At 39.7% G+C, this 26,831-nt stretch overlaps 1 protein-coding gene across 1 annotated transcript in view; it reads left to right on the top strand.

Moving 5' to 3' along the window:
* The window catches only part of TSPAN5 (tetraspanin 5), an 85,636-nt gene that overhangs the window by 48,451 nt on the left and 10,354 nt on the right, over positions 1-26,831 (top strand). Inside the window, exons 2-4 of the mRNA XM_056326889.1 lie at positions 11,125-11,175; positions 22,689-22,835; positions 24,745-24,915. Of these exons, the coding sequence (XP_056182864.1) occupies positions 11,125-11,175; positions 22,689-22,835; positions 24,745-24,915 (369 nt within the window). The remainder of the gene's footprint in view (positions 1-11,124; positions 11,176-22,688; positions 22,836-24,744; positions 24,916-26,831) is intronic.

Here is a 26,831-nt window from a genome sequence, read left to right as displayed (position 1 = left end):
TGTGCCGCCCTGCACTTGTTTGTTCCCTGCCCGTTTGGCAGTGACAGGAACCAAGCAGAGGTCATGTGAGTGCAGCCAGAGGAGCACGACAGTGCTGGGAATGTGGTCACATTACACTGGGCTCCTTTCATGCCTTCTGTGTGAATAGGGGTCAGCGCCGTACCAAATCTCATGGAATTAATTTGTGATTTTTATGGAGATGTATCTAAATGGCACACAGTGAGGAACTCCACCTGAAGCTGGAAAGCCTTTCAGGGCAGGTGGGAAGGGCTGACCTACAGATGGTTGAACAAAGTTTTGGATGAAAGAGTATTGGTGAGAGTGACTTTGGGGCAAAGCAGTTACGGGCCTGATCCTAGAAAAACCCTGTACCTGCTTTTTGTATGACGCAAGTTGAGTGATCTAACAGGGAAACCTAAGGAGCTGCTGAAGACATGTTCCCTAATAAAAAAACAGGACACCCTGAAGAGTTAGGGGTGTCATTTTACGTGGTTCTGTTTGTGTTGACATTTAAGTGTATATTCACGGGATGCTTTATCTCCCTAGCACTATTTGGACTGAAGTATAGTTAATGACCTTGCAGTCTAGTTAATGAGCCTGCAGTTTTATGCTTTTGGGTCCATGTACGAAAATCCCGAGAACCCAGTTTCATTGCTGGGTATTGATGGGGCACAGCACGGTCTCATAGAGGAGTTGTAATGACACTGCCAGTGTTGATGTGACATTTGAAAGAACAGCCTGCAATCATTTAGGTGGCTACAGCCATACTAGCCGTGCTGGCTGGTTTAGACCTTTGTAAAGATAATGGAGTTGAGGGAAACTCATAGAAAGCAATTATTTTCTTTCTGATGACGTTTTACTAAATGTCACAAAATCTTATTTTGCCTTTCTACATATTCCATCAACTCACTAGCTTGCAGACTGATGCATGCAATTCCAAGGCTGTCTTCTGTTGTGTTTCCAGTGAATAAATTTTCAGCTTATAGCAGATACTTTCTTGGTCCTTAAATATATGATGCTGTGTTTGGATTGTTAAATTCCATTCCATCTGTATGTCCTGTATGTTCAGCCCTCCTGCTGTTCCCGCTTGTTTGTGGTCACCTTTCTTCACTATGTGAAGGAAGGAACACAAGGTATTAGCAAAGAATCTTTGCCGATAGCTCCACAGTCATGGTGACAGTTTGTACAGCTGTCTGCTGCTGAGGACCTTTTCTCTCACTCTTCCTCTGGGTAGCCCAGTGCAGCATTAATTGCAATGTTTGTGCATCAGGAGAGGATCAGATTTAAAGGTCTCTTCCTGTGTCCTGATGCTGCAGCTCAAATGAAGAAATACCTAAAATGATGCAACTACAATTGAAGACAAATAATTCACGCTCTGAAAGATTTCTTATGTTCTGGTAGTGGATGAACTACAGCACACATTAATGGGGAAATTTCCCAGACTGAATTGTTTTGAAATGGAAAAGAAGGCAAGCAGAGCATTCTGGATTTTCTTGGGCATGTTAGTCAAGATGCAAATATCTTCAGTTGTTTCAAAAAGAGGTCAGTAGATGAAATTATTGAGAAACAGGAAAAAGATGTTTGATATTGCTTTTCCTTGCTCAGTTTTGGTTTGTTTTTTTTTTTGTGGTTTTGTTTGCATTTACTTCTAGAAAATTTGGAAGTGGCTTCCAAATGTACCTGCTTTTAAATAAAAAATGGGGCTGAAAGCTGGAGAAGCTATGTTGAATGGTTTCCTTTCCAAATCCTTCTCTGGGAAAGTATGCCACTGCCTCTGAAGTTGTCTTCTCTCCTGTTGCCTGTGTGTTTGTTATGGTTAGTGGCTGGAAAGTGAAACTGACACTTGCCTTGAGGTAAAACTTAAGCAATGTTTTTCAGTTAAGGGAAAACCTTCAGGAATGTTTTCTCAGATCAGTTGTTTTTTCTATGTAGTGTTATGCTTGCACTTTCGAGCTGCAAAATACCTATTTTCTCTGGTAGCTTGGATTCAAATTGCAGTGCAGGCAGGGAAGTGTTGAACCCAGTTTAGCAGTTCAATGCTGCACACGTTTTCCTTTAATACCTACACTTTGCTGATGTCAAATCCTGCAAATTTTACTACTTTCAGAAATTAGAAAGATATCTTGTAGTATAAAAATAGCTAATAAAGCATTGGTTAGTGTTAATATAAGTAAAAAAAAATGGCTTAATTTTGTGAATAATCTTGTGTAGTCTACATCAGGCACATATATGGTAACTTCTAGAGTTAGTAAGTAACAATGCACTGCAAGACAAAATGCAGGGCTGAATGACAGTATTGTCTGGAACAGAATTTTTCAAAGCTCTGGTTGACAGGCCTGCTGCTGCCTCTGGAAGCTGTACTGTGAGGTACACAGAAACCATTTTGAATACATAATAAGAAATTTTAGTTCTGGGCAGTTAGAGTAGTACACAGGAAGTGTTGAGCATTGACAGTGGCTAAAAACACTATTCTTTAGAGATGTTTCCCTCTATTGCAATGTTTGCAAGGTGCAAAATAATAAAGAATTTTGTTCAGTATTTACAGAATGTGTGTTTTGTAACTTGGCTTTGTGCATCTGGATTGCTGATAGTAAATTTGCGTGGACATTGGAAACTGATTTTGATACCTGTTCAATTAGTGGTTTGCCTTTATTTCTTTTCCCATGTCCCTCTGAAAAACTGAGGTACGCACAGGCATACATACACACAGCTGGTATGACTTTTGAGATTACATGTTTGTTGCTGTTGATGAGTAGTATTGATCTCTGCATCTTTGTAAAGTGAAGAATTACCCCCCTTGTGTCCCCTTCTGACCTCCACCCCACACACACTCGGTGCTGTGACTATTAGAAGTTGATATGTTTTATATATTAACATAGGCCATACACATATATGTATTTGCTGTTACAGAGTTTATAGTTCTGAGCAAGATTTGGTCTGGGGAGAGGTGTGATAGGCTATACAATCACATCAGTGTCAGGATTTTGGATACCCAAGGCTGGTTTCTGACACGTTATTAAATTGCAGTGAATAATTTCCTACCTTCTTAAGCTAAAATTTCTTTATTATTAATTATATTATTTATATTAATCTTACTGCGGGGGACCTCTCAAAAAAGAACCAGGAATGAACAAGGTAAGAGGCATTAAAGCTATTGTAGAATTTGCTGGGAAAAGTTCTATGTACACTTGCAGGTTGGGTTTGTGTTCACCACTTCCTTGTTGTTCACTTTTTCTTTTTTTTTTTCTTCTTCTTGTGCTGGTTGCTGGTTTTGTTGTTTTGTTCATTGTGGATTTTTTTTTTTTATTTTGTTTGTGTGTGGTGTGTTTTTGTTTTGTTTTTTTTTTTTAACTAGGAGAGCCAGATTGAACTGTTTGGCCCAAGTTTCTCTGTAAAGCTGGTGGGTGTTCACATAGTGTGCCTATATCCAGACTGGTTCACTCTTTTTGTACCTCCCTCATCCTGCATGTGGGTTTGCTTCTCTGTGAAGCAAAGAGAATGGGTCTTTGAGTATAGTCTGTTGAAACAGCCTGGGATGTGGCAGCTTATGTAGCTAGCTAGCATAGGATATTTTGGGACTCCCTGTCTGTAAGCTACGAGCACAGCTAGAGGCTGAGACTGCTTTCCCCAAAGGAAATGCTGAGCATTCATAGTACAGTGCGATGTTGACAAGCCTACCTGTTTGTGTTTCCTGGCTCTGCACTTTTCATTCTCAGCTACTTAAATCAATTGTGTAGGCAATGTAATTTCCCATTTGTTACTAAGGTGAAAGACTAGCTCAGGTCCTTTCTGTTTGGTGTATCAAATGCCTGAATTAGATGTTACAACTTCACTGCTTGTGACTGTAAAAAGTAAGCATTTGAGTAGCAGTTTCATAATGAGAATTTCATGTATGCCTTGTTTTATGGTGGCGTTTCTGTGTGTTGTGTGTGTTTGTTGTTGTTTTATTGTGGGTTTTTTTTTTTTTAACTTCTGCTTTTAATGGACAGTAGCTTCAGAAAAGGAATATGAAGAAGAGATATGGTAGGGCTGCACCTAATAGCCTGAAGCTCAGGTGGGGTGGTTTGGGATGAATGAGATGTGCACAGCAGCAGGAAGAGAACAGTCATGTCCCCTGGGATAGGAAGTTGCTAGCACTAGGCAGCAAGACAGACCTGGAAAATTGACCCATTTGCAATATTGCTTCCAGACATTTTGCTTCACCCCAGCTTTTGAAGCAGTACATGCTTTCTTTTGCCTTCATACTTTTTCTTTCTTACAAGCCAGAATGAGAAGACTTACATCTTTGCATTGTCAAATTGGCTAAGAGAAATTATTGGTGTACTGATACAGGGTGTGGAATTCAGGTTCAGGGGTTTTCTCAGTTCTCTTATTTTCTTTTTGCACTTTGTTGCTGCTTGTAGCTGTATTTTAAGCCCATGCTGTTTTCATACACTGCTACAGCACCACTTTACATAATTTTTTGATAGTTTTAAAAATAGAAACAGACTTCAGGCAGAGAAGCTGCAGTGGTGGGGAGTGAGCCAGAGGTGGAACGGTACTGATGAAGAGAACAAGCCTGGATAGGAAACACAGACATGGAGCACTTCATGTAGTTCAGAACTGAAGGCAGGGAAGAGGCCCATAGAGAGATGCACGCAGCAGAATTTCTCAGTCTTCCCTCATTGTCTTCTGGGCTCACTCAGGGAGAGCAGAGAAAGAGAGGACAGTGAAACAAACACCAATAGAGTGTAAAGAAGAGTAGAAGAGAAGGGATAGGATCTATGTGAGGTGAATGTATCAAAGTGACAGTGAATGGAGATGTCTTGTTACTTAAACTCTGTAGGCTTTTTAAATGTTTCTGTGGCATAGTGGTAGGGTATTTACCTTAAAGGTCTCTTATTTTTGTATGGAGAAAAAGCTACTGGTTTTAGGAAATCAGCTAGATCTCTCTGAAAGAAAAACTTTAAATTCCCAAAAACTTTTTTATGGAGGAATTTTACCAAGTGATCGCTATATGTAAGTTTTGTGTGCTTTAAAAAAAAATCTGCTCCAAATCTGCTCAGCAGGACCCGAATTTAGAGAGTCTCATTGTGAACTTGGAAAGAGTTAAATTTATTTTATTTAGGCTTGAGGGGAGTAGTTGTTCAAAAGTTGGACCAGGGGAAGTAGGGTCTAATTCATCCTTTTCCCTCTGTTTTCTAGTATATCAATTTCTGTGGACAAGAGGAGAGGGACTTCAGCCTTTAGAGACTCTTGCTCCAAGCTGATTGGCAGTGCTTAAAATTGCACCACCAGAAAGCAATAAAACAAATATATAGAGCAACAGTAACAGAAAGCAGATGTCTTGCTTTTGCAATCAAAGAACTGGAGAAAGCAGTAAGAAAATAATGGCAACAGACTGCATTGGTGGTGGTGGGAAGTATATATGCCTTGCTTACTTGTCAGACAAAATGGAAACCCCCATACTGGTGAAAATGAAAGATACATTACCAGCCACAGTACTTTGCTTTGGAATTGGGTCATATGTGCTTAATTTTTCATTAGAAGGCATCACACTAAGAGTCCTGCAAGACGGAGCAGACAGCTTTTCTCATTGTGTTCTTGGGCCTGTTTTTCTACTTTGAAGGATTCTATAAAATCATTTGTGTCTCTGATTCAGATGAGCAATGTATGGAAATGGTTCTTTTTTCTTCCACATGTGTGCATTTTGTATTGGGAGGGAAAAGGTATTACAGAGATGATTGTGTGTGAAATATAGCTTAATGGTTTTTAAAAGCTGCATGTAAAATGGAAATAGATTTGATGTCTTTTAGTCTATATCTGAATGTTGCTGTGAACTAAAATGGTAATTAGTCACCTATGCTGCATCTTCATTCACTGACTATAAGTACATGGAGTTTTCCTGGTGGTAATGTCTTAAAGCAAACAAGAAATGGTCTTTAGGGGAATGCATTCTTTGTAAACATTGGCATAAATACGTAAATGTGTATGGACACTTTGAGCAGTTTGCCTTTCTTCACCATGTATGTCTAGCCACATGAAAGTGAAATGCTCTTAACAGTTTGTGTTGAGAAAGGGAAAGTCACTGGAACTGGGGTGAATAGAAGAAGGAACAGGGCAGACTTCTGGCACCTTCCTTCCCTGTGATACTGGCCCAGGAGAAAGCTGGAGACTTGAGAGGATGTCCTCTTTGTTTTGTTTGAAAGAATGCTAACTGGCATATTTAAAGCAGAGTTCACATCAGTGGTGTGAAGGGAAGAAGAAAACTGAAACTTCACTTTAATTTCTGTTTTGGTGCCCTTTCTCTGTCAGGGCTACTTAAACATGCAACAAAACCCTTTTATGCTCTCACACAGGCATCAAACTCCTTTTTGCCCTAGCTTAAAAAGCAAAAAGACTGATTTGGCATAAAATATTTGAAGAAAGCAGTGAGTGTTCTGACTGGAATATCTCTGAGTGAGTTTGAGCACAGAGTCCTGCAGAGGAAGTGCTTTGGAAAAAATTGTTCATCTGGAGTTTCAGAATCAGTTGGGAACTTCTCAGCGCTGGTTTTGTGTATGTACAAAGCTCAGAAGTCCTGTGTCTTCCTGATTGTATTTCAGGATGTGAAATGTTACACTTCATGTTGTCCTAGTCACTGCTGTGCTTCTCACTAAATAAGTCCCTTGCACTCCTGTGCTATGCTGACTTGTATCATGCAGAAGGAAATCTCACTTTCTGAATAACTGACAGTATATAGCCATGGAAGAAACACCAAAGTGCCCATAGGAATCCTGACAGTCTCCTTGCTGGCACAGTGCACAGAGTTCTTGTGGCAACTCAAAGCAAGGGCAGAAGGGCGGGTGGGAGGTCTTCAAACTGCCTAAATTGAGGGCTGAAGAAAACTCCAAAACCCAAACCAAAAGAACCCCCACAAAACTCTTGCGAGGAAGCTCTGGTTCTGAACTCTGATTTTGACACGCTTCTCCAGGTGTGTGTGTGTATTTTTCTGGTGGAGGTGAAATTTAAGTGGCTGCACTATAGTTCCATCTCACACAAGTCTTTAAAACCACACATGGATACTGGTTTATGCACATGGCACATTAACCAACCTTTTACTGCTTGGCCGTGGCTGTTGTCCTTTTAGTTGAAAACTGGTGCCAAGTTATTTAAGAATTTCAGGTGAGATGAAAAATTCAGTACGTGAAGTAAATCTGATCACTCTACAATTAAGTCGCTTTCTCTCAGATTTTCTAGTATTTGTGTTAGTATTTACCCCAGCACCCTTTAAATGAAGTGCTGTGCTATATGATGCTGTATCCCTAGCAACTAAAAATCATTTTCCTCCATGCAGTATAGATTGGGAATAGATATGTGCAGCTTGAAATGCTTATTGATCAATTGACTTCTGAAAACTGCCTGTGAACTTTAGAGGTAGGGCAACAGTACGAGTACTGCTACACATTTCACTCTTAAATACATATAATCCTTATAGAAGAGAAATTTGAATGCATTTAATGTTTGTGAATAGAAAACCTATGCCTGAGAAAGTACTACTATGCAAGTTTTTTTGTGAGTCTGTAATGCTCCAGAGGAATGTTGTAATATTCTGCAAATTATTGTTTAAAAATGGAAAAGTATCAAGATTTTACAAGCTTTGCCCCAGATCTGGTGACCATTTATAGTCAGGCTAAATGGTATTACTAGATATATGTGGAGAATTGAGATTATTTCTCTCAGTAGAGTGTTTTGTAGATAATGAGGCAAACTTCCATTTTTTTATTACTCATTGGAATAATTTAATGGACGTAAATGAAATTTTCCAGAATTAACTGAGATGTGTGTGCCATCTCGCCACATTCCCACGTGCTTCAGATGTGAAGAGATGATTTTTTTTCTGGTTACAAGCAAGCAGGACGAGACTATCTTGGAGACATCTGCAGAAGGGCCTGCAAGATAAGCAGCATATGTGTCCTGTTTTACTTCTGATTCTAACAGCAAAACCAGAAGGATTTTGCTAAGCACTTCCAACTTTTTTTTTTTTTTACACCATGCAGAAGTTTTTCATAGTTGTCAAGAAAATCCAAAGTTAATCATGGTGAGAGGTGTAAGTCTCCTCGTGAACATCTGTTTTCTGCCAGTTGGGATTACTGAGAGCATTCCGGTGTGCTTCATTCTGATAGCAGGCTGTGTTTGTGCAAGGGTGCGCTTTTCTAGGGCGTGATTGTAGGGGCTTAGGTCAGTGGTTTGCCTAGCTCAGTATCTTGTCTCGAGTAATGCAAGTAGAGTTTGTCCAAGGCAAGAGGCGTTTAAACAACAAAGCATGCATACAGTGATTATTTTTTTTTTCCTGATTATAATCTCCCAATGAGCAACAGTGTAAAAACATCGTGAGCCAGAAGCTGTATTAACCTTTCAATATCTATGGATCCTCCGTTAATGTATCTAATCTTTTTTTTTCTGAATGCCATTAAGCTTTTGATTTGCACAGCATCCTGTGATAAAGAGTTCGTGATTCCATCCTTAACCTTTTTCTCCTAATGGCTCTCTGCCATTGTTCCTGTTCCATCAGCTGTTCAAAAGCCAACTGGGCAAAAATTTCTGGTTTGGGATATGGAGGGGACTCAGCAGCATGTCATTTTTTGAGCCTCCTGAAAATGCTGAGAACTCAGTTGCTTGATTTTTCTTGACAGGCTTGCCAGAAGCTTGACAATCTCAGGTGTTTAGGTGCTTCAGATTAGTATAGTACAGTCTCATTACCCAGTCCCTAAATTGAGATGAGCTTGGCCTGGCCTGACACCTGTGTAGTCTGCTGTAAGTCACCTTTTGCAACCCATGAAATAATCTAACCCTTAAGTCTCAGCTTCTGGTGTAGGATCAGGACACTTAACTGGATTAAATTTAACAAAGCTAATGGATCTGACTGAGACTTGCAGCTAGTGTGTATGACTGTTAAGACACATTTGTATGCACTGATCAAATTCTTTCATTCTATTTTTCCATGCTTATTCTGTACAAAACTGTATTAAGCTCTTAACAAAACACAATGTTTTATACATATCTACAAATAACAATTTGCCATGTCCAAATGCATCTTATGGATTTTTACAATAATGTAGCTTTTTTGCCCCCCTCGCTCCTGTTCCTTCAATCTTGATGCCTTTTGGTTATGTAAGAAAGAAGGAAAGAAGCTTGTTACTGGGAGAAAAACCCAAAACCAACCCCTAAACCCCCCTACATCTGCCTGAAAGTGATTTGGAAACTTGTACAGCTTTACTTCAAGTTTTGAATAATCACTGCAGTCAGGAGGATAACACACACTGTTGTGGCAAGCTTTACAACTACAGAAAAAGAGCAGTCTTGGTACAGGTAAGATTAACCTTTTTTGGCTCATGTGGTGTATTACAGGAGGCTGTACTGACATTCTCAAATCCATGTCCTGTACTTACTAGACAATTAAGACTGCTGAAATAACAGACTCTCTTGACCAGCAGTTCTGTTTTTCCATCTAGGAAAATTTTCCATTTATCTTGTATTAAAGTACAGCCAAGCCTGTGACAGCTCCTTTTGAAGAATACTGGCTTGTAGTATTGTTTAAATTTACAGTCATGACTCCTCAAGTCCAAAAAGGAGAGTTTCATTCCCAGCTAGTATAGATGGGCTTCTGGGTGAGCTGGTTGGGTGTAGTGTGCATGGTCCTTCGGTCAGCTGGCAGAGCACACTTGGAGGAGAAAGTCACAGAGATGCGAGGGGTGCTAGGGAACCTCAGTATATTTGCAGTGAGCATATTCCACTTGATATGGTATGCTTTACAGGTGGTCTTGTAGTATAAAACTAAAATTGCCACTTAGAAGTGCGTATAAGGAAGAAGGAATCTTGCTTTGAAGCTGTTGAAATCACTTCTGGGAAAGCTTTTTAAGCTGGTATCCCTGTGTCTTCCCACTACTTGGCAGAAAAACACTTTTGTCCTGTTTTGCAAAAGAAAAATCATTAGGATATTTAACTGTTTACGCAAGATAAAGTGTACTGTGTGCCAAAATATATCTGTACACTGCAGTGTGGAGAAACCACAAAGAAAACCAGTTTGATGCTGGAGCAGCGTTCCATTACATGCCCTGAAGCTAAAGCGAATCTAGTTTTCTGTTTTAGACAGTGCTTGGGTTTTAAAAACTGGAGATGAAAGTTGGACAGATGGACATTTAGAAATGTGCTTGGACACCTACAATGTTTTTTAAACAATTCTGCATGATTGGTACTGTGTCATGCCAAACAGGCAGTGGTGGTATTGGGAGACACGGTGCTACTTGTGCCTGTTCTGCTTGTTTCACTGATCCTTAGCGTGGGCTTTTCATGGAAACCCTGTAGTATGTGGAGGGAAACGATGTACTCCAAAGCATTCAGTGGAGTGCAGAATAGAGGGATTTAAGAAAATTATAGATGCTGTTCCCTTTTCCATCATGGGGGAAAGACGCTGTCTTTCAAGGTTGGTGCTTTTGAGTCTGTTGGAGGAGAAAAAGACTGTAACTTCCTTTTTGAAATACAGGAGCATTCAATATCAAAAAGGTTATAAAATGTTGGCTTCAGGGATTTAAAATTTTTTTACTCTTTTAGACCAGTGTGTAATATATATTCCTCTCACCACCCCCCACCCCCCCACCCCCCACCCCACCACCCCCGCCCAAATCATGGGTTATATTGTATTTAAACAGCTGTGTGTCTGTGGAAAATATTGCTAAAACTGATAATATTTAGGACTTCTAATCATTTTCACTGGGAGAGAGCTGTGAGAACAGTTGTTTTGTGCAGGTGGTGGTAATATAACAATAAAATAATGTGTTGCTTGACTGTGGAGTTTGCTTTGAGTCTGACAAACTCAAAAAGAACCTTACTTGATTGATGCTGAGAAAGTGACGCTTATTGCACCTACTGTTCCTATGTGGAACGTCCCTGAATGAGTTGTGCAAATTTTAAATTCTTCCAGTTACAATGGTTAAGTTTTAAAGTAAACAGCTACGTGCATATTTTAAAACTCTTGGTAAGCCCCACCCCCCATCCTGAAAAAATTGATTATCCAACAGAAAGGATGAGTCAATATGTATATATATTAAAAAAATCCATAAATTTATAGTGCCTGCTCTGACATTATTTTTTTTTTCCCCTTAGTTCCTTGGCATAGCATTTCTTGGGATTGGATTGTGGGCATGGAATGAAAAGGTAAGTTGAATCTAGCACCAAACTCTGTGTTTTTCCTCTTTCTTTTTCTTACTCTGATGAAATATTGAATAGTAACATGCCACACATTTTGTGTGTCCACACACAGTTTCTACCAAAACGCAATCAAGCTTCTCTGTCAGATAAAACCTTCGCTTGGCTCATCTTTCTCAAGAATGCCTTAGCAAGGAATCATGGCAGACACTTGCACATAAAATAACCATTTGAATCCATGCATGCTCAAACTGCATTTCAGGTACTAGAACACTCTGCTACAGGTGATATTGGCATTGTGTCTCTGCTGCATGTGTCCCCAGGAATGGAGAGGGAAGCCTACATGGATCACAGGGCACTGTCTGAAAAATAAGCCTCTTTGGCTTTGCCTTAACATGGTATGCTAATTTCTGTTCCTCTTTAAAAAAAAACAAACAAACAAACCAAAATGACAACAACAAAAAAACCAAACAAACCCCCCCAAAACCAAAAAAAAACCCCAGACTAGCAAAACCCCCAAAACTAAAAAAACAAAACAAACCAACCAACCAAATAAACCACAACTCACACACAAAAATCCCTAACAAAACCCAAAACAAAATTAACCCCCAAAACCAAGCCAAATGCGAGACAGATGTGCAAATAAAACTGTCCATTGGAATGCTCTGTGTTGCAAGACTGTAAAATAAGATTGGAAATGGGAAGAAAGGGGGCGGGGGAAGGAGAAAACATTTGTGAACTAGAGCCTGATTCTTAATTTGCTTGCTGCAGAGGGTGGAAAGAAGATGAAATATCAAGACATAATACACAAAACAAGTCAGTATGTGTTGGATTACTGGATGAAGAGTTTGGCTTGCTAAAAGGCAACAGCTAGAATGAAAGCCAGAGTTTCCTTTACTTTAAAAGACTGAAAATAACAAAACCTAGCTGGTAACAATGGTGCTGTGATACTCAATTACATAATGTTTTTTTTTCTTTTTTTTAATGGAAAACACTGACAAAGTTACAAATTGGTGTTCGCTTAAGGCATAATAGCTGGCATTTGCAGCAGAACAAATAACATGCTGGAAGCACTGGAGTTTTGCCACTTAAAAATTTAGGACAAATTTTGCTCGTTCAGAAGTGAGTTGTTAACTTAGATTCTGATTACTCTGTGTATGTGCCTTGGATGTAAATATTTACAAATAGTAATGGGTAGTAATTAACTCGTACTGTATACTCCTATATATACTTGTACTTACATACCACATGATACTCATGTTGGAAAGAGGTGATTTTTTTTTTCATTCAGCAAAGATGCAATAACATGTTTTATTTAACATTCTGAGCATACTCACAGAGCTTATATCTATGTCTAAGTCCCAGAGAAGAATTTTGTTTTGAAGTGGCTTTCTAGAAGAGATTGTACATATTTTTTTGTATAAATTCAGTAGATAACACAAATGATTCCTCTTTAGAATGAATGAGTAGGGAAAACAGCTGTAGTCTAGTGTTTGAAGTCTAAAATATGACAATTGTACAGCTAGAGGGTGTTCTGGCAGAATAATGATTTGTTAGGTTTTACATATTTTCTATATGGAAAGCACCACCACCCCTTCCTAGGAAAAATGCATTTAATTAATAATTGTTAATAGCAAGAAGCCAAAGCTCATGATTTTACTTGAGATTTGGACATCTGTTATCAAGTCATCTTAAAACCATTTTTAATCAGTTCCTGAAACTGGAAGAAAATGCTACGTTGTTTTTCAGACAAGTAAATAAAACCACCTAGAACAGTTTAATATGCACTAGCTCAGGCTCCATATGTACTGGGTTTTTCTGTAAAAATTAATAAATAAAATAATGCTTGTCTTTTTAAAGCACAGGCCTTTCCTTGAAAATGAACATCTCTCCCCAGCTTCTCTTAACTGTTGTGTACTGTGGTGCTTAGTGTGGACTGTTTCATTTCATGGTTGTGTCAACCAAAATGTGTAGTATAGGTGTAGCTGAACTGCAGAGCTCTGGAGCACAGACAGACTTGATTTTTGTAGCAAGAATTATGGAAAAATAGACTTGTGTCAAGCTGGTTTGAGACCTTTCTTTCATTTGGCTCTCCAAAGGACACGGAATGGCCAGAAGCTGCGGTCAGCAAGCTCAAGTTCCAGCTACTCATAGGGCCTGTGCAACTTAGTGGAGGGCAGATCAGTTACATCCCAGACAGAGCTGTTCTTGCTGCAACTGTGGAGTTGGAGGCAAAAGCCAAGTAGGTGAAGTCTAAGACTTGAGAGATTTGTAACTTAACTGAAAACCCTTTCTCTAGCTAGACTTCTAAGACCTAAGGCTAGCCTGGGTATCCCTTGAGCATTATGGGTTGTTGTAATGGTATACTGTAAGACAGAAAAGCAGCTTTGCAGAGAAGGACCTGCGGGTCCTGGTGTACACCAAATAGAACGTGAGCCAGCACTGTGCCCTTGTGACAAAGATGACTAATTGTCTCCTGGGCTGTATTACCAGTGTTGTTAGTAGGTTGAGGGAGGGGATTCTTCCCCTCTACTCAACACTAGTGAGACCACATCTGGACCAGTTCTGGGCTCCCCAGTACAAGAGAGATGCTGACGTACTGGAGAGTCCAGCAATGGGCTGCCTAGATGACTAAGGGACCAGAGCATCTCTCCTACAAGGAGTGGCTGAGAGAGCTAGGACTGTTCACATTAAGGGAACCTTAATGTGTATAAATACCTGAAGCGAGAGTGCAAAGAGGATGGAGCTAGGCTGTTTTCAGTGGTGCCCAGTGACAGAGGCAATGGGCACAAAATGAAACACAGGACCTTCTGACTGAACATCCGGAAACACCTTTTTTTTTTCTCTCCCTTTACTGTGAGGGTGACTGAGCATTGGCACAGTTTGCCCAGAGATGATGTGGAGTCTTTCTCTTTGGAGACACTCAAAAGCAGTCTGGATGTGGTGCTAGGCAGCCAGGTCTAGGTGATCCGATGACTTCCAGACGTTCCTTCCAACTTCAACCATTCTGCGAAGACTGCTGCTGTCCTAATGAACTAAGTTTTTATCAAAGTTGAAATTGATGCTGCTGTTGTATGATATGTAAACATAGATTTGTAAGGGGCTTGGGTTTCTTTGTTTGGGTGTTTTTTTTTCCTGACAGGATGGGGTCTTCAGAAGGAATCCTCTACTGTAAACTGACTTGGAGGTGGGGAGGATTTTGATTTACTTCTGTTTTTGAATGGTGTGGCTTTATATCCAGCTGTGTTGTTTTGTAACCTGGCCATCAACTTGTATATACTTTTGCTGCTTCACAGAATTGTTTTCAGATAAAAAGACAGTGTGCCAGGACACATTAAAAATGCAGGATGTAAAGAAATAATCCACATTTTACAGGAGTCCTGTTTGTTGTGGGCTAAAAAGAGTTTGGGGGAGATTTCTGGGTTTGGTTAGTTTCTCTGTTTTGCTGAGTTGGCTTGAATTCTCCCCTTTAAACTTTGTTGTAAAGAAGAAAAAAATGCACACTATACAGTCTCGTGACCTTCCTTACAGCCTTTGCAGGGAGGTGAAAGAGCTCATTTGTCAAATAGGCAATAGAATTGGCTTGACAGCCAGTCAGCCAGCCCTAAACAAAAACTGGGCAATTAGCATTCTGAGTCATGAACCTGAAAGCGAGCTGGGGGGTGGGGTGGGGGCAATAAACTCAGAGGTGAATAAAGCTGTCTATACATGGATGCACTATATAGCTTACAATCTCGCACTGTTTTCAGGCATGCTGGGCTTGGGCTTGCACCATAAAAGTCCATCCATGGCAGCAGAATTCTACCCCCTCACCCCTCCCAGCAATGACATGAACAATGTTAATGTGCAGAGTCTGTACTAAACCCAAGCAACTTTCACTGCCTTTTCTCAGCAGCAGAGGAGAAATGTTTATATTTCACTGGCTTTTTTAACCACTTCAAGTCATTCATTCTGTTGGCTTTTTAAAAATAAACTAGTTTTGTATAAAATGTGTGTTTCCCTCCTTGGTTGTATGTATTAGATAATGTGGTCTTAAGGCTGGTTGGGAGTGTTCATGGTGTGATGTCAGTAAGTACTTGGGGGAAAATAAGCTTCCTGGTTTTCATTGCCTGCAAGAGATTTATATTCAAGAGTAGTGAGACTCTGATGAATTTCTGTTATGTCTTCTGAGACCTTATTAAGACTGTCCATGGAAAGGGAGCTTTTAAAAGGAAAGCACTGTGGATTTAGGGTATGCTTTAAGTAGCAGGTAGCAAAGGCAGAGAGTTACTGAAAGGAGGTGGGGGGGAGGAAATCTGCAGATCCTTGCAGATTTCTCAGTTAGACTTAGCTCCTGTATAAGGTTGGCTGAAATGAAGAGGGAGAAGTGGAAGAGGTTGATCATGTGCGTAAGTTTGGTTTCTAGGCTCTTCTTGTTAAATCAGCGTAAGTAGAAGCTGCTCCTGCTCAGAAGTCAAGTTGTACACAGTTTGGAGTAGCAGTATAATACCTCTGTGTACCAGCATAGTATTCTTGGCAAGCAGTAGTTCTAAATCTGGATCTCAAATTTTAAGCTAGACTTTTACACGTTGGTACAAGGTGATTTAGACTTGCTTTGGTGTTGTGGGACAGGCTAAGCTCCCTACATAGAAACAGTCACAATTTGTCAGACAAGTCTGTCTCTGCTTGCCCACAGATGAAAATTACAGTTGTTTTCAGGAAAAAGTTCTCACTTCCTTTACTGTCCTAGTGAGTGGCAGACATCAAGAGTGAGTGATACACTAGTCACTCATAATTGTTGTGCATACATGTCTATCCCACAGTTCTTGTAAAAACAATTCCCAACAAGGAACCCGTACACATATCCTGCTGGTTCTTATGGGCTGAAGGATACCCAAAGCATATGTATCGTGCTTTGGAAGCCAGGACTGTGTGTGTATTTTATAGGACTCGGGAGGAAAGAGAGGGATACTAATATTTGCTATTACATTTAATTTAAATTTCAGTACATAAAGTTGCACTATCTAAACAGGTTCTTAAATCGTTATATTAATGCTCCAAGACCTTGCAACCATTAATCCTGAAAAATGCAAAAATATGTATTTTGCGTGTATTCATACCAGTTATTTACCTATTGAACTCTGCTTTGTCATGACAAGAAAGCTAGACTCATTCTTCTCCTTCACTAGAAACTGAAAAATAAAGTTTTGCTGCTATTGTTGTTTGCTGTGAGAAATGAAAAACTAACAAAACCCACGTAAATAAGATCTGTAAACATCCCCCACCTAGTTTCTTGCTTGCAGAGACAATATTCTGGAGTGGAATTAATTTGGCATGTTTCAATGACTATTGTTCTGTTTCCCATGCTTATTCAGATGCACAGCATGGAGAAACTGCATGGATTTTATGACTAACAAAGTAGGGAGACAGTTTTCCATTTTAAAATCATACATTGGAAATACTTGTATTTCTCATCACCCCCATGTGTTTCTGTTTGCCAGTGATTCAAAGTCCTGCAGATGGGCCTGTGGAAAGGCTAATCTGTTTGCAAAGAAGAAATATTTCAGAAGATCTTGTATTGCTGAATCTTTTTCTGACCATCTATGTTTTTTGTCCCCCCAGTAATGGGATTCTGCAGCAGAGAAGGTTTTTTCCCCATCTTGGAGAGGGGAGAAAAAAAAAAGCAGGCAGATTTCTCCTATCCTACTGGTGTTGCTTTCTTCTTTTTCCTTTTAGTGGCCTTTTAGTGGGATGATGTTTGTTATAGGGACTGTTGTGTTGAGTCCTGTTCTTTAACATGCACTCCTGTGGGCCAAATTCTTTGTAGTTTCACAGCGTATCACCTCTTTGTTCCCTAGGATGATGATTCTCCTAAGTTGTCTCTGACTCAAGATGCCTTGAATTTTCATTACTAGGTCAGGTTTTCAAAAGTGCTGCTGCCTCAAATGTTTTCACTCAGAGCTGTTCTCTTTTGCCCTGCAGTATGCTACCCTGCCTGTGAAATCAACTGTTCCAGAGAGAAGCAACAGTCTAGCAAACTCTTGGGGACATTTCTGAGACCTCAACGTGGCAGTGGATTCTCTATGCTAACCACAACCACAGATGGTCTGGAAAACTTGCTAGTTTAATGCACTTGTGACTCCCTTCTATTTGGCCTCATCAGAAACACAATCAGATTGTATAGTTGTGCCAACTCTGAGGCACTGCACCAACCAAGATGTCTATGTTGGCATCCATATATTCTGGGGAAACTAAATTAACTTCCTGGGTTCAGCATGCAAATGCTACGTCTGTTAAATGCAAATAGTGTGGACCAATAGGAGAGGAAATGGTGTTGAAGACCCAACTTGCACAGTCTACAGGTTTTAAAAGGTTTGAGTTTTTTTCAACCTAGTTCTAGTGTGACTTTATGGACTGAATGCCTGCTAGTGGTTGTGAGTTATGTTCCAGGAGCACATCTTCATTTCTAAGTAATCTAGTCGGTGTGCTCTGAGACTTTTCCCTAGTGCGAACTGAAGCATAGCTTGTGTGCAGTCCCTTTAAATTTCAGGATCTGACCTGAAATGCAAATACAGATGTGCACCAAAGGTGGAGTCAGAGATCTGTCTCTGAAAAGTAGTTCAAATTGTCCTGATGATCTTGGAGTATAAGGTGGAGAAGGGGTGAAGGGTGCACCCTTATTGCTTTTCTAAGACTGTTGCTTCCTTAATCTTTATTGATGGGGATAAAGGCAAACAATTGGGCAGCTATAATATCCAAAGGGGCCTTCTTGAGCTACTGTCTTCAAGACCAACATTTTCTTTTGCCTTGTTCTCCCTTGAGAGCTATGCATGAGATCCAGGTTGCAGGGTGGGGGGCTGTAGCCTTGGGGGGGGGAAATAGGGCATGACAACAGAGGATCTGTCACTGGATTTGGGCATCTCTTACAGACTGCTTTTCTGCCTGTGCTCACATGCTTTAAGGAGAGGACTCCAGTTCTGCAGGAGCTTCTGGCAGGCCTGGCTTGGTTATCTCATGTTTTTTGGTGTGACTTAAGGTGCCACCAATGCCTCTTCTCCCTACCCTTTTGCATGAAAGAGCAGGTCCTACTGTTTTGCTTGACTTCCTCCCCTGAATTTGGGGTGGGGTGGTAATATAAGGTCAGTCTTTACTGTTTCATGCCTACATCATTGTATCATAGTGATTTAAATTTCACAAATAAAGGAACGGTTTTCATAACTTCGCCATTATTGATTTTTCAGTTATGGGTGATGCTTTTGTCGCTTCACTACTTCAAACAAATTTTGACTTGTGGTTGTTTAAAAGGTTAAATAACATCCCAGGTGCTATAATGTATAGCAGGCAATTGAGGGTGGGGGAACAGAGCAAACAAATGAACTTGAGATCATCCAGGGAACATGTCCTGCTGGCTGTCCTTGTGGGACTACAGCAGAGCCCTGGGTTGAAAGTATTAAGAGTATGTAGCTTTGTACAAACAAAATCTTTACTGCCAAATAAAGATGACATGCTTAAACTACCAAGAAACTGATGTGCTTGTACCACAGAAAAATAACCATACTTCCAAAACAAAATTTTGTGGAAATTTAGGGTTTAGGAAAAAAAATATTATTTCCTCCTTACAGATACTAAAGCATCAGTAGTACTTGCAACTCTTCAGCAGTAAAGGTTGGACTACTGTAGTAGTGTTGCTGAGAAAAATACTTTGTATTTGTAGAAAGCCTAACATTAAAGGATTTACAACTGGTTTATTTAGGTCTTGCATTGACAGAAGAGATCAGTTGACAAACAGTCGCTATACATTCTGTGACTGACTGGTCAGCCTGAGGATTCAGAGCATGTCACTGAAGGGTATGGTGGTAGAATATGACATTTCTGATCCTCTGCTCGAGCACCTCTGGAACGACTCCCTTCTGCTTTTGGTTAAAGACAGGATGGAGATAGAATTTGTCACTACCAGGCATTTATACCTCTCTGCCAAACTTTTCCCAGAAGCAGCCATTACAGCCAAAAAATACCAAGTACTGGTAGTAGCCTTTATAAAAACTTGTGGTGGATAGAAGTATGTGCCTGTAGGCCTGTATGTTTAGTTCTTCTTAACAGTATAAAGTGAGGTAATACTCCCGGTCACTGCCCTGCTGCTTGAAGCAAAATATGCTTTTCTTTAAAGTATTTCACTACTGTCTCATCAGAGAGCTTATTTGTAAGTGTCCAGAAAAAAACAAAGGCTGCAAAACCGTATTTCAGCAGTATGCAGCAATTTTCTATCAGACTACCTCTGTGCATCTCTAGCTGTAACCACAGAGCATTGTCTGTCATTCCTGCTGCTAGCTGTTCTTTTATTGCCAAAGTCTCCCTGATTGTATATCCTGAGATGTCTCTCCAGAATACTGGTAACTTGGGATTCATATGCAGAGACTATATAGAGTGCAAATGAGAATTAGGCAGCATGTGCTTTGCGCTGTCATAATGCATTATTTGGGGCTTATCCAGGCTAGGCTTATGATTTCCATATGCGGACTAGCAGAAGCAGCACATAAAGGTGCTTTTCAAGGACAGCAAACAATGGCAGATAAAGCTTGTGGTGTTCTGTTTCAGTACGTGTCAGTCATAGCTACTCTGAGGAGTTTGAGCCTGGAGGAGACCAGAGATTAGATGAGTGACTTTTGCTGCGTGACTGACCACTGAGTGGCATACCAGTGTGCTAAGAGCCTGGCAGTGCTAGGAAAGCAAGTAAGGTGTGAAAGGACACAATCGGAACTGCAACGTACAACTGGTTCACTAAATTTTATTGTCATCAGCTTCGATGGGGATGTGACAAAATGCGAAGTGATATATTTTTTCTCACTAACCTTTATATTATGACTTGCTTCTCTAAGAGCACTGTCCACAAATGTCAGCTGAATTTTACTTGGATTTCTTCATTCATCTGAATTTTACTACTTCCATATGGTAGGAACTTCATTAAACATAGTAATTTTTTCTGGGCTTTCTTGTTTCTTTTTTTGGGTTGGTGGTTTTTTGGTTTGTTTTTAAAGAAAGATTAAGTCTTTTATGAAGGGAGACTTAAATGACTGTTCATCCTTCTTGGATTATTATTTTTTTTTTAGTAAAAGAATTATAGTACAAAGGCAACATCCTTTCTCCAGTGACTATTTTCTCACTCTACTACGCTATCATCCATTAATTCCAAAATCAGCTAATGTTAAAAGAAATGGGTAACAGTGTTTGTTTTAAGGTAGCATTGGTTTTATCTTGAGGTAACTACATAAGCACAGAGGGGAAACATAGGAAAGGCTTCAAAACTTTGTGAAGAAGTCATCTTAGCAGTCCTTCCCTTGGGCGTGTTTCCTGACTTGTGTATAGCCATGGCCATGACTTGTTCAGGTTTGTGTGTTATTGGATTATACTGTTTATTTTTTGCTTGTTATTCTTAGCAAGAAAATTATGTCTTTGATTTCTTTTCTATGATAAATGTGATGAAACAAAAGTAGTGGAAAACTTCTACACGAGTTGATTTAAGTGTTAATAATGGCTAAGTGTTCATTTCAGCCTGGCATATATCTTCTCATCACTAGTTAGTTAGAAAAAGGGATGTGCCAACTGGTCTGCTTTGATAGCAAAACTGGCTCTGAGCAGCACTGTGTTACATCATGCCTTACATCTATTTTTGTCTTTTTAATGAATGATAAGATGACTAGTACTATATATAATGTAGGAGGAAAGTGGTGAATGTGATTTTTATTTTTATTTTGTTTTTTTTTTTTCATTCGTTTCTGTCAGGCAGTAGCCTCCTGTAGTACGAGGGAGAGGAATCTGGTTTGAGAATGTCATTCATGCTGTTGGTTTATTGCTCGTACTTTAGGATTGGATTGTAATCAAGTTTTTCTTTTGCTTTTAGCATGCTGCCCTTTTCCAAGGCTCCTTGCTGCGTGCATTGGAGAAATTAATGTGTATGTTTTATCTAGTCTATTATTGTCTACAGAATTAAAAAGTTTTGTGTGTCTCTTTACTACTTGCTCAGCATCAGTTTTACTTAGGAACTATGGGAGTGGTTGCAAACCATGTGGAATACTGAATTAAAGATAGTGATTACATGAATATTTATATGTTCTGAGTGGTCCAGACTGAGTACATTAAATAAAACAAACACAAAACCACCACAGGTCTGAAGTCACAGTTGTGACTGTAAATAATGTTACTAACAACTCTTGGAAATGAGGTTATAACTGCAAAATTATTTCTAGTTTGGGACTATTTCAAAGAAGCAAAGGGGATATGAACAGGGAAAAAGGAAAATGATGAAGAACTTGTTAATTCTGCAAATAAGGAACCGTAGAGGCTGAAGCCTACATTGCTGCTTTTCAAGCCACAGCTTTATTCAGGAGTTAGTAGGGAAAGCAGTAGCCCAAAGCATTCAGCCTGTGTTCAGGCTTCTTTGAGGAAGCACATGGACAAATGTCTGCTACGGCAGCATGCTTTGTGTTGACCTAAGCACTGGGGAGGTGAATAAAGAAGCAGTGATACTTTAGCTTTTTTGCTGCCAGAAGGCTTTAGGAAACTGTAACTGTTCCTGTGCAAAAGCTCGCCATAATAACGAAGACTTTGTACTCACTTCTTGGTATGACCCATCTGTTAAACATCAGCCAAACTCAGGTTAAAATGTGTTTAAAAAAAAAAAAAAAAAGTTCTTCAGGATTACTGGCATCACATTCCAAGCTCTGCTTCTAAGGGGGCAGTGGCATTGCAAGGAGACTGTGCTGACTGTCATATCTAAAACACAGTGTATGTGGTTTACTGTATGATAGGTCTAACCTAAGTTAGTGCAAAGCATCTCCCAAGGCAAGTACTTAAACTGCCTTATGTCCTACTAAAAGATTTAACATTATTTTCAGTCTTTTCCTGCTGATTAGTCAGTAGCTGTACTTTATGTAATGAGATTTTGGCACCGTAGATGCCTGAAGTTGAATTGGCCAGGTATCTAGTTTGTCAAAATTTGGTGTAAAATTCATTGTCACAAGATGCTGCAACCTATGAGCTTGCTTCTCATTTCTGTCAGTTGTTGTAAATACAGAGTATAAATGCTAAATTCAAGGTGGTGTTCTTGCTATTGACTGTGTTTTTTTCTGTCATAATGTGTAACAGTGTGCTTGCATAAATAATGTATGTGATATCTAAAATTCATCTCAGTATGGGTAATAAGATTGAGTTAAGTTTTGTTCAAATATCTGTTCTGACTTTCTGGCAAGAGTAATTCTTATAGCTACAGAAGCAGCAAAATGCTGTGTGGGTTTCTCGCAGAGGACTCTAGAAGCACATTTTGTTGTTCATTCCGCATGTTGATTCAGAAATACTGTACATAATCACCCTTTTTATCTCTTTTTTTTTTTTGTAATGCAAAGATTTTCTTAATTGTGTTTTCTTGATGTACTACAGATTGTTTATTTGCTGTAGTCTTCTACCTTTTTAAAAAGAAAAATGCAAGCAGAATTTTACAACTGAAAGCTGAACATACCTGTTATCCCTTGGCATTGTTTCTTTCTCAGGGAGTGCTGTCCAATATCTCCTCCATCACTGACCTGGGAGGCTTTGATCCAGTTTGGCTCTTCTTAGTGGTAGGAGGAGTTATGTTCATTTTGGGATTTGCAGGATGCATTGGAGCTTTGCGAGAAAATACCTTTCTTCTCAAATTTGTAAGTAGCCTTTGCAACTGTGGCATTCATCAGTTGCATAGCATAAGTCATGTTCTCTGTTCCTGCTTAACTGTGTGAAGATTTTAAAATGTCTTTTTGGGAGTGGAAGGTGTTACCTAATGGGAGACTGCTGTTCCATGAATAGCTTTTGCCGAACTGTTAACACTTTACAGCTCTTCAGTCTCTGGTGCTTACTGTTGGTTTTTTAAGATTTGAAGTTATTGATGGTAAGAATCATAACATGGAACTAGTGCTTCTCATATGGATATAGCCTAACGTTTTGCTTTCCTGTCACAAAAAGAGAGAAATTTCTGCTAAGAATCTGCATCTTGAACTTAAGACTCCATAACTAGCACCCTGTGAAATATGAGGAATGTAGACAGACCACTGAATGCGACCTGTGTGATTTCTGCTGTGCAAGTGCCCCTCATGGTACAGAGTAGATAGGACTGTTATAAGGGATTGCTTGCTGCTGTTCTCGGTTCTGTTCTGTTCAGCTAATCTGAAAAGGCTTTATTGCTTACTGGCAGTGCTGGAGCCTGAGAGGGAGAAAGGGAGGAGAATGTGCCCAGGATAGGTAAAGAAAATGGAAACTGTCTGTCTCTAGGCTGGACTGTTAGTTGGGGAAGGAGCTGCTGATACACAAACATACCTCAGTGTTCAAAACTCCTTTAACTATGTAGCCTGGTTCTGTTTTTTGAAAGCTTTCCTCCTGTGAGCTTTGAAGATGAGGAAAGCAGTATCATGTTCCATTGTAGATAAATCTCAGATTTATAATAAAAATCCAAGATTCTTTCCTCCACCACTTTGACTTCCAGAGGTGGGCATAGCCTGGGTAGCAGTTGTGTCTTCATAACCATTAACTGTTAATACAGACATGAAAAGGCTTCCAGTGAAATAACTGCCTTCAGATGACATATTTGGATCCCACAGACGGGTTGTATAAGGGGAGGAGGCAGTTGAGGGTTACAGTTTGAGGCATTTATAAAGCAGCTTGGGATAGTTCTAGCTTGCTTTTGTCTTGCCAAAAAAAAAAAAAAAAAAAAAAATGGGGAGGGGGAAGCTAATGTAATGCTTTTTTCTCCCTTGCTTCTCTTAGCATGCCTAAAATGAGCCCATCTGCTGTACCAGAAATAGCTTCCTATACGGCAGCCGGAGGAGAAATTAACAATGCATCAGAGAAAACACAGAGAGCATATTAAAATGAAACTCAAAGGCACAGTTGCAAAAGGGATGTACTTCCAGTATACGAAGACCCCTGTGTGTTTTAAAATGGTGTAGACTCAGTGGAGATGCTTAGAGAAAGTGGCAGATCATTAGTAATGCCTTTGGCATCCATTGAATTTGCATTAATCATAGCAGCCTCATTTGGTTTTAATGTATATGTGAGTCATTCCATAGACATTCTGCTCTGACTTAGTCATTAATTAATTTCTGCTGTTACCAATTTTTCCTTTGTCTGCTTAAGCAAAGCTTTGCCAGTGATGATGTCTAAAGAAGAAGTCACTTAAAAACATTTCACTGGCACTATTGGTTGTTTATGCATTTGCAAATGTAAGTCCTCCATAGAAATTCAAGATGAATTTTCAGAGGGCCCTACAGGTGTTGAGTAGCCATGTCTGTTGAAATTTACAGTGTATTCTCTGGGACCTCTTTGAAAATCCCAGTGAAATGTCCAAGGGTTGCATTTGTTGCCATTTTTATTATTTGTTAGAATAAAACTAAGACTCTTGTACTATAGCCCTAATTAAAACTGATGCATTTTTAATTTAAAATTTCCTGTGTGCTAGAATAGCTTGAACTTGCACTGAAACAGATAAAGCCTTGACACGACATCATTGTGAGCCTTGAAAAATAAGTTTCTGGCCATAAAGCAAGCTAATTTTAACCTTTTTCTTTTCCTTCATAGTTTTCTGTGTTTCTTGGAATTATTTTCTTCTTGGAGCTCACTGCTGGTGTTCTAGCATTTGTTTTCAAAGATTGGATAAAGGACCAGCTGTATTTCTTTATAAACAACAACATCAGAGCATACCGAGATGACATTGATTTGCAAAACCTCATAGACTTCACACAAGAATATGTAAGTTGGACTATGTTTGTTTTTTTGGTAAAGCTTACTTTAAAGAAATATCTGCTCTATTTCTTACTTTCCATCTGTTTGGTTTCTTCAAGGAACAACAAGTATTCTAGCATATAATATTTTTTAATAGATACCTATATATTTTTAATATTTTTTATGGAATTTCTACAAGTACACAACACCTGTGAGAAGTACAAGTGAGTAAAACAAGGTGGAGAGTTGGGGTGACTTGCTCTTGAACTCTTCTTGAAGAAGAGATAGTGTGTCAAGTCTACAAGTTAATCATCACTGTCTTGTGTTCAGTTTTTTGGAGCACATTCCATATGCGTATGAAGATATTTTAGCATTCCTGGGAGGAGGGGGATGTTCAAGATATTTTATCGTAGGATAATATTCTTTTCTAAGCTTAATTTGGTTCTGAGATGAATGTTGCTGTAGCTTTAGCAACATTAGAGGTGCTACACCACACTGCAGAGTGGCAGAGATGTTTTAGCAGTGAAACTACAATGTTATTTCTTTAAGGAGACTTAATGCGGTTAGCCTAATGAAGTGGGCACCTCGCAGTTCTCATATGAAATCCCCAAATGACGCTACAGCATCGTTCCCTTGGGAGGGAAGGGTGAAGCCAGACACTACGGGTTAAGCTTGTAATTTATCAGTGTGTGTAAAGGAGTCTTGCACTTACTTTTGTATACAAGGTATTTTACCAGTATCTTCTTGCCCAGTACTCAATTCTGGCCTGTGTTGACGAACTCCTTGTAAGGAACCAATATATTGATAATTGCCTTAAACATTGCTTAATGCACAAATTCAAGCAAAGCTGGTGCAAAGCTTTTCTACTCAGATTGGAGAGGAACTGAAACGAGCTGTAGCTGCAAAGTGAGCCAGCGTTGCCTGACTTGGTAGCCACAAGGTGGTACAGGATGGAATGGCTTTAGAATCTTGTGAAGGCGAAGTCTAGCTAGCACTTCCTGGCAGAAACTTCTGTGGTAACATAAGGCAACTGCTCATGTGCACAGCAGGGGTTGCCTAAACCCCTCACAACCACTGATGAGGACACCCTGCAACCACCACTCAGATGCTGATCTTGCTCAGACACTGACCACGCACCCCTTGACTTTGTATGTGAATGAGGAGGTGTCCTCTTGAGAGCATAAAACCCGAATTGACAAAATCTTGGGTGGCACCCCCACCACCAAGACACCCAGGGTGAAGAGGACCAACAGGATGCCGCTGTATCCATGAGTAGTGGTACCTCTGTTTTTTCTTCTTTCTCTCCTCCTCGCCATTCATTTTATTGAATAGTGGCCAGATCTAAGTAATAACGTTTGGCACAGGACTTGCTTATCCAGTTAAAGTAACTGCCGTTGAGCTATTCTATCTAACCACATATTGTATTTTGTATTAATAAATCATAAAACTGGTTGGTTGTTGGTGTTTCACCTAAATTCAGTCCAAGGGTATCATAAACTTGGTCATTGGTCCCAAGGGAAAGGTAGGTCATCCTGAATGACTCATTTTGGGTCACAACACTCCTCTTTAAATTTGGCTTTGTGTAGCTAACATGGTTGAGTGTTGGTTGAAATCATGTTTACTAATTTTTGTACATTCTGCAATTAAAATAACTTAATTCAGTGTTTGTTTTGCTTTTATATGTGTTGGGGGAAAAAATGAGTAAGTAACAGGATGTAGATCCTTGCAGACTGGTTTGAACCTTGTCCACTTGGGAGAAGGTCAGAGGGCACCACAGTCTGAAAACAGTGATCGACTTGTATGCAACAAAAAGGCTATAGTCCACTTTTGCAGGCACTACATATAACTTGCTCTCCTAACTGGATTAGCAATCTTAGCAGGTAAGTCAGGGACAGCATGAGTCTGGAGAGCAAGCTACTTCTTCAGCTAGTAGAGATAATGCT

This window comes from Falco biarmicus, chromosome 1, assembly GCF_023638135.1.
Source record: "Falco biarmicus isolate bFalBia1 chromosome 1, bFalBia1.pri, whole genome shotgun sequence".
In the NCBI taxonomy this organism is placed as follows: Eukaryota; Metazoa; Chordata; class Aves; order Falconiformes; family Falconidae; genus Falco; species Falco biarmicus.
This window is presented reverse-complemented; position numbering and strand designations above follow the sequence as displayed.